The 14,584-nt window shown below is 33.7% G+C and overlaps 1 protein-coding gene across 4 annotated transcripts in view; it reads left to right on the top strand.

Annotated features, from left to right (window-relative positions):
- Positions 1 to 14,584, top strand: part of ASXL3 (ASXL transcriptional regulator 3) — a 129,971-nt gene that overhangs the window by 55,083 nt on the left and 60,304 nt on the right. For 3 of the 4 annotated variants that reach the window (XM_027638713.1, XM_027638714.1, XM_027638715.1), the window contains 3 exons: positions 1,969 to 2,077; positions 3,437 to 3,548; positions 12,999 to 13,120. In XM_027638713.1, coding sequence (XP_027494514.1) covers positions 1,969 to 2,077; positions 3,437 to 3,548; positions 12,999 to 13,120 — 343 coding nt within the window. Of the gene's footprint in view, positions 1 to 1,968; positions 2,078 to 3,436; positions 3,549 to 10,463; positions 10,540 to 12,998; positions 13,121 to 14,584 lie in introns of those variants that run through there. The other variant, XM_027638717.1, reaches the window with a different exon arrangement.

Consider the following 14,584-nt stretch of genomic DNA (forward strand, 5'->3'; position numbering starts at 1 on the left):
GTTTGTCTTCCACTGCAGAGTCAGCAAGTTCTTTCTATCATGCAGAGAAAGTCTTGATCGGTAATAATGTTTCACTAAAAAGATCCAAGATTGAGAGAGTTGAAATTGCTTCACATTATGTATGTTAACATATGGAAGAGATTACGCAACTAACTGCTGTATTAAAAGCTTTGTGTCTTTTCTTGTCAAACATCATTGCAGTAAGGAAAATGTGTAAAGATAAGTATTCTAGATACTACAAAAGTGTTTTAAGTAATCATTAAACTCAATGAACTCTCTTAATATTTTCTGTCCCACTGCTAGCAGTATCATTTTATTTCTAATATAGTTAGGTTTGTATTTTGTTACAGTATTATATCAAAACCAGATGTGGTATTAATTTTATTTGCAGAGGGGAAAAAAAGAAAGAAACAAACAAAAAAAACCACTTCCCAGAATTTTTATATTGTGGATTATATTTAGGATAGTCATAAAATAGATACTTGTTACATATCTGTTGTGTTTATCAACAAGCAACATTTTTACCTGAAATTTTTAATTTTAGAGTTAGTAATGTGATACATTAGGTGACCTCTAGCAAATAAATTATAACAGACAGGACTTCCTGGCCTGAGGACACTTTATAGTTTAATTTTTACCGGAGGAGCAATTACCACACTATTGATCTTGCCATTAAAATAATACATGTACAATAAGGATAAATTTTGTTGTAATAAAACCATGAAAATCAACAGAAAACATCACCATATGAAATACAAAAATTTCAGTCCAGTTTTATTTATAAAAAAGAGATCAGACATGCAATTTTCAACAAAGATGAGATGTTGTGTTATAATTCTGCAGAATAAAGAAGAGTACTTTCTGATGAACTTTGAAGCCCTGTTCCTGGTTTATAGTTGAGTATATAATTAATCCTGAAATACTTAGCAACACATTTAATTTAATGCACAGGCATTGTTCCACTTAACCAAGTGGAATATATTTACGTGGCTAAAGATAAGCATGCGTGCAGACTAGGGACCCCAGGGAAGAAGCACAGTTTCAGATTCAGTCCCTGAGTACACCATGTACAGTAGCCAGTAAATGGGGACAAAGATGTGATAGTGCATCTATAAATCTTGTACTTTAATTTTTAAATTAAAATAAAATAATTTATGAATACCTCCTTGCCCACCATTTTTAGATCAACTTTTCAGAATAGTATATGTCTAACTAGGGTTAGAAACATGTGCTTTCTTTTTCTGAGATGTAAACATGCATATACTACAAAGACATCTCTGTCCAAATACTTCTGTTTTCTTTTAAATAGTCCTTTAATATGCATTCCACAGTGGTATTACAATTACTACCTTGAGTAGGTCAATCTCTTAATCTCTAAAACAACTCTAATTAGAAAAGATAATGCTTCATAAAAGGTACAAATATGTTCATATTTATGTATAATAATGCATGCTGACCATGTTAAGGCAGAAGGTGGCTTTACTATATATTACTTTTAATTTTAAATGTGTTCTTTCTAGGCTCTTTATTATTCTTTTGTTGCCTTTCATCCTATGGGATGCAGCTGCCCTTGAACTTGGTACTGTTTTGATCATTCATGTGCAGCAGCCACATTGTCTGTAACATTTTAAAAATGAGGCTTCGTGGTGTTATTTATGAAGTAATTTCACATAAATATTTGGACTTTGGTTCTCTCAGAATGTGGAACTGGTTGCTGTATGAAGAAAAGCATAATTATAATTCACAGACTTTTTGCCTCAAGCCTAGGGGACAGATGCATATGATTAAGTTTGAAACTGGCCTGTTATTGTAATGTAGATGTTTTCAGGGTTGAGAGAATTAAAAAAAAAAAGAGGGGGGGGGCAAAAAAAAAAAAAAGCCAGGCAAGCATGACTTTAAAAAAAATAGACTGAGGGAATAGTTTTGCAAGAGGCACTCAATCTTGGACTGCACAATTTTATTTTTCAGTGGAACCTCTCCATTAGCTTGCCTGAATGCAATGCTTCATACTAACACTCGTGTAGGTGATGGAACATTCTTCAAAATCCCTGGGAAATCAGGACTCTATGCTCTCAAAGTAAGTTTAAATTTTGTAAATGGAATGTACATATAGCTATTAATCCATTTTATGAATGTCTCAATAGATATAAAGGTAAACAGATTAGATTCTTTGGAGAGGAAATGACCTGATAGTCCTTCTAACTGCTTTCAGATGTCTTTTAAAAGGATTTATAATGAAAGTAAACATTGAATGTTTTATCCTAGAAAGCATATACATGTTCTTGAATTTGGCACATGGTATAAAAAACATGCAGCTTAGCTAAAATGCTGCTGTGTCAGAGTTGTTCACAGAAAGGCCTTTGTTTTATGAGCTGTGAGCTCAAGAGGATCATTGACTTTCTCATTAAGTAGTTGTATTAATGTTTGATTTTTGAATAGTGAAAAATTATTTGCAAGTCTAATATAAATCAACTTTTAATTTACAGGTTGCATGGTTGCTTTTGGGAAGGAATCTAATTATAGTGATAGCATTTTGCCTTTATGCTATTTCTATTCCTTTTTGGTTTTGTTTTTCTCTTTTGCTATGAACATGTTTTCTGTGGGTGAAATTTTTTTCTTGTTGTGTATGATCAAACTTAGAGGGGTTTCACAACAGGAGTAGAGGAATGTGAGGCAGAGATGAGAAACAAATAAGTGAGATTATCTGCTTGGCAGTCTAAATGTAATCAACTAAAATTTTGGGCTGAGAGGAAGGATCTGTTGTAATTTATGACAGATGTATTTGGTATAAGGGTATAAAAATATAAAAGTATATAGATTTACCTGCTCCTGATAACTAAAAATTCTGTACCTGAAACTAAATTAATAGTTTTCAGGAGCTCTGTTTCCTAATTCACTAGAACAAATGCTGTTGTTTTTCTTTAAATCGGGAGAGATTCTTGGCACAATTCCAGGTATTCACAATCACTCCCATGCTTGAGCTCTAGGTTGCTTCAGCTATTTGAATTCAGGAAACAGGCAAAGGCAGAAAAGAAACATTAAAGGATTTGTGTTTTGCTGCAGTGTTGTAGACACTCAACTGGAAAACTAGGATTTTTAACAACCAAACAAGTCTGTTTCTGTTAAAAAAAAAAGAAAAAAGAAGAAAAAGTGGAAGATCTTGCATTTTATTTGACTTTTTTTCTTTTTCAAATAGCATGTTATGACTTCACAAAACAGTTTTTTTGCTTTTGGTTTGCAGTTTTTTAATCAAGGTCTGTTTTTATGACTCTCTTTAAAGTAACTCACAAGCATATTTTATTTTATTCTCTTTTTTCTTTTTGAAATGTAAGCATGGGAGTACACTGCAGTAATCTATTTTCAGAGATGCAGCAGGATCATGATTGATTTTTTTTTTCTTGTTAATTTTAGTTTTCTTTTTCTTTTTTAACTGTAGAAAGAAGAATCAACATGCCCTAGTGATGGAACATTGGATTTAGGATGTGAATCTGAGTTAGATGGCACTGAAATGGCTGAGACAAACAATAATAATGGAGAAGAAAATGGTGGTAGGTGTTTTAATTTCAGTATTAGAGGGCATGTTTTGGGAAAAGAAAAAGAGTATTGTTGGGATTTTTGTGGTGTGATTTCCAAGCAGTATAAGTAATGTTTTATACTCAGTGGAACTGGTTTTGAGTGACTCCCTCTCTTTTTTGGCCTTATAAAGAAACCAGGAACACTAAGTGCCTTTATTTGACTTAAGGTTTTAAAAGACAAAGAATAGTGCTTTGGGTGTGTTTTCAGTAGGTAATTTTTTGACTTACAATTTTTTCGTTCTTGGACCCACAACTAAAAGAGTAATTTGTCTTTACCGGGTTTCAGACTTGCAGTTGTCAGATAGACATTTCACTGATTTCAGTGTGAACATGTGGGCTTGGTCCCTCAGTGCACTTCTGGGCAGAGGACAAAGGTTTGTATTTTTTTTTGTTTTGGGCAGAGATTCTCCTGTGTACCATCCTGACAAAGACATGTTGAAGTATCAAATGCTGTGCTTTTTTTTTTTCTCTAAGATAATGAGAAATTGAAGCATTGAAAGAACTTGAAAATGGCAACCTTAGAAATATTTTTTCTTTTTGAGAGTTAATAATTGGTCATAAAGAAAATATTAATCACCTAAAATTATTTGCAAGTAACAGAAGTGATTATTATTCTTATTAAAACTAAACTCATATAATGTTTATAAAGTGAATGCTTTATTAAAAAAAAAAAAATCAAACCTCCCAGGACCTCTGAAGCCTTTCCTTAATCAGTTTTCTTCTGCTGCCCGCCCACAACCTGTCCCACCACTGGACTGCAACCTACTGTTTTGGCTTACTTGGTGTATGGTGAGAGGGTGCCCTGTTTATAACTTGGACATGAAAAGGCTCAACTCATGTTGTTCTGCTACAGACTTCCTTTTTGATCTCGAGCAACCTACTTAGCTTCCATGCTGCACCTGTACAAGACCGATACTGCAATTTCAGTATTAGTCTCTAGCACCACTGCAAATCGCAAAGAGTTCAGGGATGGGAGCACAAGACAGGTTGTTGTGGATCTATCTAGTAGTGAAGTTTTGAAGCTCTGTGGAAAACAAAAAAGTCAAGAATTATTAAATGGCTTCAGCGTCTTCATTTTCTTTGATCTATTATGCCTATCAGTTATCAAATTCTGCACATGGAGTGGTTTTATGCTTGTGTAGTGTATGCTGCATGTGTAAGTGAACTTACATGCTTGTAGTTCTTTAACAGTTCCTGTTCAATACTCAGAAAACTTGTTGATGTTGTTAATGTACAGTTCCTCAAATTGCAGGAAGAATAGAACAGTAAAAAACCAGTGGAAATACAGTTACAAATACAAAGCACAAGTTGATGTCACTTGTTACAAACAAATAAAAAATCATGGCAAAAAACAGGCAATTATTTAGGATGTAAATAAGATGTCATAATTCCAGAAGTAGAAAATTGATGGGTTTTCACTGGGAGGAGGCTGTGTACTATTTTCATAGTTTACAATAATAAAAATAATTCTAGCACTTGTGGTGACATAAAAGACAAGCTGCTAAAATTTTATGTTTTAGAATATTTGGAGTAGAGCATTAAATTACACCTAGATTGGTTTTAAAGCTGAGAACTTCCCCTAATGTAATCTTTAACAAATCTTGGAAAACTGCAATATATTTAATTTTTTGAGAACAAGACATTTTAATTTTTTTTGGTCATGCAATGGGTGTATTAAAAAAGAGTAAATGGGATGGCAATAATGAGTCTATATTGCATATAGAAAGGCCAGTGCTGGATGTGATCAATAGAAAATCAAAAGCTGCATATATTTCATAAATAGCATATCAGTCAGCTAATACAGAACATAGTTTTGTCAAACACGTGTGATAATAGCTTTTCTTGAGACCGAAAGTTTTGTTGTTAAAGGTATCATTTATATACACATAGAATTCTGTAACTGATTTCATTTACAGTATAGGAGGCTTGGCTTAAAAATAGGAACATGCCCAAGAAATACAGCCAGTTTTTAATGGATTGAAATTACAAATTATTTAATCAGCAAAGATCATCCACACTAGGCATTTTTGCTCTTAAGGATGTGATTTGACCACTCTGTTAAATATTTTTTTTTAATACTTTCTGAACACTATAAAATCCTTCTTGCTTAAATTTATTGATAATAAATAATAATTTTGGGACTTCTCTTGATTGCCTTGTAAATTATTGCAGTCGAACAGGGTGAGTTTTTTTAGACTTTAAAGTGAAGAAAAAGGTCACATTTGCAGAGCAGAAATATATATTCAATAAATCAGTGTATCTGAAGAGCATTTAAGGATCAAAACAGAAAATTAATTGAACATCAATGAGATGCTTTTGATAATTAGTCCAATGCAGTTCTTAAACTATAACTCTGATAGTACTGATTAAAGAATATAGGCACAGTGTTTCCTTTGGGTATAACACTAGTTAAATGATTACTAGTGTATTGCATTCATTATAGCTGTAAGAAGAAATTAAGGAAAACAGGAAAGGATCTAGAACAGACATATAAGAAGTCCTGAGTGAAAAAATACCTCCTTTGTACTGGGAAATTTAATATGGACAGTCTAATTAGTTTGTCAAAGATGAAACGATGACTTGTTAATATTTGAGGAAAGGTATTTCTATGGAAAATATTTGATCTAACAGAGCAATTACACTTTTCACACTAAAGCTGGCATTTTTTCTCTTTCCAGGAAACCATTCTGTTGCATAAAAGTAACATTTAATTCAGTGCAAAAAACACTTTATGAAATTCTCTGATTTTAGAATATGTGTGATACATATGAGGATGGGCTTTGCTTGCACATTGAATTTTTAATTACCCAATTGATTGCATTTTTATTTACTCGTTTCCACTGTGATAGAGTCCCGAAGTCCCAAATCTGACAGAGTGATCAGAAATTGTTTAGCAAGTTTAAAAAATGCCTCTTCAAATATAGCTGGAAGCAGAGGATGAAACTGTAAGTGACAGTCTCAGTCTGTTTGTGGGCTTTTAGATGGTGGTCTTTCAGAGTAAAAAGTACCAGCTGACACTCAAACACAGAAGAATCATATCCTCAGCAGGCACATTTTTCCCAGTACAAAGGCAGACTACCGAACAATTTTATTAGCATAATAATATGAAAATTCCTAACAATTATAAACACATGATTTGGCAAAAGCTGTTACTCCACATCAGTATTACTAAATGGACAAGTGGAACGGTCACACCTCAGGATATTTCAAATGCTGTGGAGACTTTTTCTTTCCCCACCTTATCCAGAGGAATATGTTAAAGAAACTCTTTATGGTGCAGTTGATTTTGTTTCGAATGGGATTTCTAATAGAGGCTCTGTAGCAGTCTCGTATCTTTAAAATTCCATTTCCTTCAAATACAGCAGTAGCATGTAAAGATGCTGTCAGTAAAAGAAGTAAAATCCCAATTACTGTTGCCTGGGAAAATGATGACTATAATATCCTTTTGCCCATCAATAGGATGTTCTGTTCTCAAAAAGCATTTGTCCCTGGGGTTTCTGAAACCAGGGCTAATCCATCAGCCACGGAGCACAGTTGATTAGAAATTGTCTTCATGCAAGCAATGGAATGCACAATGATGTAACTGTGGAGGAGATAGCAATTCCTAGGGTAGCATGACTTCCTACCCCAACCCAAACACAGGTTCTGGTGTTTGCCCAAATATGAACCATGTACATCTTTTCTGGAGACACTTTGGTTTTCAGCACTTCCTAGAACTGTATGTTCTTCAACTGTGAACATGGAATGGCAGAATTAATTTTCTAGGCAGTTTTCTTAGAGGTAGTTGGCAAAATGATGGGCAGCAGAGGATCAGATTCATGCTGAATCCTGACATTTTGCTTGTAGCTACTGTGTTCCATACTTTTTGGATTAGGAAACCCTAGGATAACTCTGTAGCGGGGAATGTGTATTCACCACTGTTTGAAACCTGAGTCCACATCTAAATGTTTAGTTTCTTTCCAGGAGTGGAATTTCTGGCAATTCAGGGAAACGTGTTACCCTTACCATCTTGTTTCTTGGGAATAATATTGGATGATTCTACTGAAAATGTTTGTGACACATGACAACATCTGGATATGGGATACAATCTTCTAAAAGCAGAATAGCAGTAATGGAGTAGCAGCTGGAATATAGAATTTTGGATGATACATCAGCAAGAGATAGTTTTTCACTTTGCTTTAGATTTTTTTTGGTGTGTTTTTGTTTCATCTCCCTGCAGGTAACTATAAAATAAAAATACAGTACCCAGGATCGAGTTTAACTTCTTTTGTTTCATTGCCATTTGAGGGGAGTTGTAAGAATGAGAGAAGATACTGTGGAGCTTGAGGATCTTTCTCATCTGCTTTTTTTTCCTGTACAGTAGTTAATGAGGCCTTAGAAATTGGTGGCTTAGTGATGACAGGCTGTATATTTTTAGCCGAAAATGGTGACTTCCTTTGGAATAAGGATTCACGGTTTTCTATGCTTTGTGAAATGTTTGGGCTCAAAAACATGCTGTGAATATAGTGGGATTCAGTGCAAACTATGAAGCTGATGTGGTATTTGGTGTCTTTTTCCAAAAAATACTATTCAATAGTAATAATCAATTCACAGTACAAGTTTTCAAAAAGAATATTGCAGTCTCAGTAGTACCCTTGATGTATACATCTGGTTTTGCTTGTTTTGGCGAACTCGTACAATTAACTAACTCCCAAACTGGTTTTCATTTTCAAGAGCTGATGGCAACAGCCGAGTTCTGAATTGTTCAGATTTGGCAAGTTGGGCTCTAGAGATCAAAGAGTGATGGAGGTGAATTACTCGATACATCTGTGTTGGCAAAGTGTAACCATTTATGTCAATACAAGTATAGATCTGTGTCACACAAAGAAAATATTGAATTTTATGGGTATTTTAGAGAGAGATTTTATGTGTATGTTTTCCTAAGGGAGTTCTCTGTGAAATTTCATATCTCCTGAGTGTGTGCATACATTTTATGCTTGAGGTAGACTCTAGTCTTCAGCATATGTTAACAATATTAATTTGTGTTTTGTAATGTGGCCGTTAGTAAACAATCCTTCTCATCTGCTGTGGTTTCTTTAACAAAGAAGGAAGTGAACTGCTGTTGATTTTGCTGGTTTGCTTTTAAATCAGTATAGTTTGACTGAAATCGGAATTAATTGCACTCTTGATTTTGGGAAAATAAGCCTCTTACTGGACAGGAATTTCTCTGTCCATCTAGTTATATAAATCTGTTTACAGTTATTCCAAATAACTTTCAGTGGCCAATTTCTTCTAAAAATTGTTTCTTTGAAGAAACATGTCTTCTAATTTGTTTTACATAGGTGTCATTTCTTGGGCAGAGAAGGCAAAAGGTAATAAAACATTACAGAGATAGCCTATAAAATTTGAAATTCAAAGACAATATTGCTGATTTTTATAAATTATAGCCTTTCATAATAATTAAGAAAACTAGTCTTGGAAAAATGGAAGAGAGGAAGTTATTTTAAATGGAGTTTGGTGAAAACATTTTTAACATGCTCTTTTTTCTAAGTAATTCTAATTCTATCATTCATGTTAACAGCCTCTGAACACTCACTAAGGAGGTCTTATCTTCAGAAACCCAGCTGCTCTTCCAGCTCATAACCTAGCAGTTTATGGCTTAATAGTTGCTTTTTGCTTTATTCCTTCATTTGGTCCTGGCCCTTGAGGAAGCCGATTTAAAGAATGGAGCCTAATTATTCTCCACTAAATGGAAATACCTCCTGTAGGCTTAAAACTGCTCTTGTTTCCTTTTTCTACTGTAGCAATAATGGTGAATCCTCTTTATTTGCTACCCAAATATTTTCCCTTTATCTGTCACATTCTTCCAGGTTTTTTTTTCCTCCCTAGCATCCAGTTTATTTTTAGCATTCTTTTCTGATCTAGCTTTTCAAGTGAACAAGGATCTGATAATATTCATGGATCTTCACTGCTTAGGGACAAACTAGTTGCAGCTTTCCAAATTTGTATATATGTACAAAGAACACTGTCTCTTCTTGAATTTGTTTTTCTTTTACTGTGTTCTTTGGTCTCCATATCAGAAATACCTACTCTGTTCTTAAGGTATTGGTTTTTTTTGCTACGATCATCAATGTTCATTTCAAGCGCTTACATGTTTTGCTGTCATATTTTTCCCTTTTGAAATGAATGTTTGACCCATTCAGAGAAAAGCAGTTGGACTTCATCCATAGAAATTAATTAATAAATAAATATAATTTTCTGTGATCACAAGCATTTTAGTACAGTGAGTTTTTGGCACAGTTTGATTTAAATTACTAAGTAGCAAAACATTTTTTTAAAAGATTAAATGTATTCATTGCCTCATATTTCTATTTAATTTCCTCCAGAAAAGTCATAAAAAATATCATGATTACCCTCTAAATAAAACCTGTATGCCAATTTTGGTGTTATTTTTTTGCTAATAAAGTTATAGACTGTATGTTATTAAGCAATTGTATAAATTAACACAGTGTATTTAGATTTTTAATGTTCATGTCTTCTACTTTTGGAAAATAGGCAGTGACTTCTTTTATTTACTAGATGATTAGGTTTTATAACCATGATTTGTTTCAAGCTGGATTTAAATTGGAAATTTAATTAAAACATAGAAAGTAATATTTAAAATAGCTACTTACTATTTAAAGCTACTAGATATATGAAGAAAAAATATAATGTACAAAATAGATTTTAGAAAGGAAGTATTGTTTTTTGTAAATAAATGAGGTTGACTTTTTCTACTCACAGTGTCATTTTAAATTTTTTAAGCAGCAGATTTCAACCTCATATGTATTTCTTTAATCATAGACTACAGGAAAAAGTTTGTGGGGTTTTTTGTTGGGTTTTTTTTTTCAAAGCTCTGAAGAAACTAGGTTTGGGTTGCCCTATAGAACCAACCTGAAATGAGATATTCCTCTGTACCTGAAGAAGAGAATACAGTGATGGAAAGGTATTAATTTTTTCAGTGAGTTTCAGTGCCAGTTGCTTCACTCATTAGAACACTTCCTGTTCTTTTCCTTGGTTTAACTTTTTTGTCAAAGCTTTAAACGAACAGAAGCAAAATAAACCAACACACTGGTAATATTTTTATGCAAAATTGAAGTAACAATAGAAATAAAATGTATAGCCTCTAATAAATCGTGTCACAACTTCAGAGTTTATTTGTTAGAGGAGAAATGAGTGAAAGCACAAAATTAATATAGAGCTATGTTTATTTTTATTCCTGCTGTATGATGACTTTGACATTAATGGTTGTAGTGTTGAGCATCATCAGTTACTGTTGTCAAACCTCTTTGGGATGAACTTTATCACCAGAATAAACAGGGGAGACTCTTGGGTAACATCCTACATCACCGTAATGAAAATCAAAGTTTCCCATTTGAACAAGACAGTAGTAGGAGTTGCAGTCATCCTGGAGAACAGGAATAGGATTTTCGTGACAGGTCATGTGGTGTCTATCCTCTTTTGGGAGGAGCAGTTAAGTGTATAACAGTTTCCATTCTTTAAGAATTTTTAAGCTTTTTCTGTTCTCCTCTCCTTAACTCGGGTTTGTGTGCTCACACTATTTATGGGGGTTTTTCTTCAGTTCTTTGACTCTCAGACTTTGGCAAAAAAAAGTAAAAAAAAATTCTCTTTGAAAGAGAAGACAGAAGCTGTGTAATTTGAAATGTCAAGTTTTTATTTTGGTGTAGGTGTTCTTTGTCTCAGGAGCTTAGCGATTGCAGTGATGTAGATTATAAAAACGAGCTATTGTTTGTCTTCTGCTGACACTTTGCTGCTCCTTTAAGTTGTCTTTTTTGATAGTAAGCTTTGCTCATCATGTGGAAAAGATTGATCCAAACCAGGTGATACTGTAACTCAGAAACTGTTTTGTGTTGCAGTTTCTTTGTATATTTTGATAAATCCTTCAAGTATAAGGGAAAAAATGACAAATATCAGTTGTAAACTATGACAAAACAACATTTGTCTTATCTGCTAATGAAAATTTTTAATCTAATATTACAATTATAACACCAGTGCCATAGAGTGTGTTCTCTGTTACTGAAGTATTAATTATTTTTCTTTCAGTGTGAAAAAAAGTTTAGCACATGCATCTTATGATGGCCATTAATTATTGATAACTAAATTGTCTTTATCTTTTTTCTTGCAAACACAAAGAAAAAAAATTACAATATTTCTTCTATGAAACATTGCTAAAGGCAAGGGAGTTAGAAGGCTACTTCAGGTGTCTGCTCATCCCACTGAAGGATGGAGGAGAAAACAGACAAAAAAAATCAGGCTACATTATTTTTGGCACATGTCTGTACAGCTGCTTTGACTGTCTTCAGACTATTCTGGTGGTGTGCAAAGTATGGTAAATCTTGGAAAACCATTTACTGCTGCAAAGCATTATAAAGAAGGTATGTCAGCACACAAACCAGCTTTGAGCAATGCTGGAAGGCAGACTTGAACTGAGTCAGCAGAGGAGAATGGAAAAAACTACTTCATTTCTGCCTCCATGATAATACTGGTTTAGCTGGGCGATCTTAGGACACTAGTGAGAGCAAGAGTAGTAATAATGCAAGGCATTAAGAGTGTGAAGGTTTCTACAGCTCTTTAGCTGAGCTTGCTGACTACTAATAGGATCCTCCAGCTATTTTTACAGCTTTCATATCTGTTAAAAAAAAAACTGTTTAAAAAAATTAATTACATTTCTATTTATTTTTAATCAGGAGACTTTTTTCTGTGTCTCACACAACATTTATTCAAGAGGCTGTTCAATGCAAGCGCAGTAGTATTTGTCCATAAAAGCATGTATTGTTTAGAAGACTGACAAGTATAACAGCACGTATTACCTGAGAGACCAGAATTCCTCTTTGCGGGAGATTCCAGTCTACCCGTTAAACAGGAAAGTGTGTGTTCTTAGCTTTACCAAGAAGTACGTATAAAACAGATGAGTCTGTCTCCTAAGATGACATTACAAACTGGTATGAAGTTATATATGTATAAATATTTCTAGGACCAAGGGTCATCAATGTCTCTTGTATAAATGCATAATTAGACACCTTACAATCCATTAAAAATGTGTTGGGGAGGAAGGTAATTTTTGTCCAGCTTCTATGTGAAATCCATAGTTAAACTATTTCAGTTACCTTTCAGGACCTGAAAGGCAAAATATGCAAGGCCTCCAGAACTGCATAGAAAGGGTGTGATGAGGTACAAATATTTGTGAAGCATTGCATTTTGCTTAGAATATGGATGGATTTTCAGCTGATCTGGACCTCAAGATTAACTGAATATTTTACACTGAGCTTTTTGTTTTCCAAGCATTTGCCTATTTGGGGTTTTTTCCTGTCCTCGGGGCTCTTCAAGACATAGGGAAGATAAACCCCATAACAGTATTCTGTTTTTTTGTTTCTTTTTATAAAGTTTGCCCAAAGCAGACATCTGAAGAAATGTCTTCCAATCGTGATTCAAGCCTTACTAATGCACCGGTGCAAAGCAAGCTAGTATCTTCCTTCCAGCAGCACACAAAGAAAGCACTTAAACAGGTAAGCTTGTATTGACTAATGATCAATTGGCTTCCCTCTAGCATGTGTGTCATTTCTATATGCATAGGTTCTCAGCAGAATTTAAAGGATCTTCTGAGGATGTTTAGTGGTGTAATGCTGGGAAGTTTTTCTGTTGTTTTTTTTTTTTTTTAACTGAGGGGGCAGTCTTATTTGTTGTGAGTTTGATGGTTTTTCAAGTGCTTTTCAAGTAATCAGAATTGTTTATATTATCACATCCCTACTTTTTCTGTGTAAGTATTTATGTTGGAAATTTTATTCAAGGCTTAAACTAAATAAATATTTTGAGAGAAGTGCTGCTGATAGGTAAGAATCTAGGTATACTTGCTGTTCAGTTTTTCTTTATGGTCTGTTAAGTAATTTTTCTTTCATACTGTATTTGACACTACAGAGTATAAAACTGGGGTAGTTTTTTTAAAAAAAACCTTATGATTTGGATAATTTATGTTCCATAATAAGTAGTAAAGCTTGTAAAAGTAGCTGATTATTCAAAGTCAGCTATTAACTGAAAGCATAAAAGTGTGAAAATTATTTTTGAACAGTGCTAAATTAGTTAAGCTTACAGCCAGGCAAATGAAAAACTAAAAACTAGGTATTAAAAAAAAATAAAAATTATCATTACGTCTTCTCAGTTCTGGGCTGCAACTTTTCCAAAGTGTTAGTATAATGAGATGATGATGTTTTAATTTTTCTCATAACTGCTCTCAGTTATGGTTAGTGGAGATCTAGTATTTCATGTGGTAGTTTATTGCCAAGTTCTTGATTTAGACTTTAAGTTAAGCAAAGCCTGTCCACATATCCTCTAAACACTTAAGTTTTTCATGCAGGCTGAGTTTAAATCCAGTAAAATTAATAGACCTTTATCATTCACAGAAGGTTATATTGTACTTAGAGGCTTTGAGGACTGGAAAGGATTATTAAATTGTGGTCTTACGTGTGTTTGGTCAGGAAAATTGAACAATGGGCACAAAGCAGCTCTCTAACCATTAGAATAGTTGTGAAAAAGACAAGCTTCTTGGAAACTCTTCTATACAGGTCTTTTGTGATATGTGACATTCCCTAAGGTGAAGGGAGCAGGCAAAGGGAAGGGCAGAGGAGAAAGGAGAAGACAGAAAGAGCAAAGCCACAAATGTTTGAACTTCTGTAATCATTTAAACTCTACCATTTGTCACTTAGCAGATATATAGCATTGAGAATAATTTTTAAAAGGGCAAATTAGTCAGAATAGCTTAATTAATGTAAAAAGTCATAACACTGATGTGAATCTTTGAAAACATTCCCTAAGGCTGAGGTTAGAGCAACATCAGAAAGTTAAGTAATCAATAAAAAAAAATTAGTTTTAATTAGGTTGATGGTAATTAGATCTTGTACTTCAGAGTATGAAAGTAGCATTACATCTATCAGCAAAATGTTTTCTCTGTACAATATTAGACAAATGGACATTTT

This window comes from Corapipo altera, unplaced genomic scaffold (genome assembly GCF_003945725.1).
Source record: "Corapipo altera isolate COAL_440 unplaced genomic scaffold, ASM394572v1 49, whole genome shotgun sequence".
Classification (NCBI taxonomy): Eukaryota; Metazoa; Chordata; class Aves; order Passeriformes; family Pipridae; genus Corapipo; species Corapipo altera.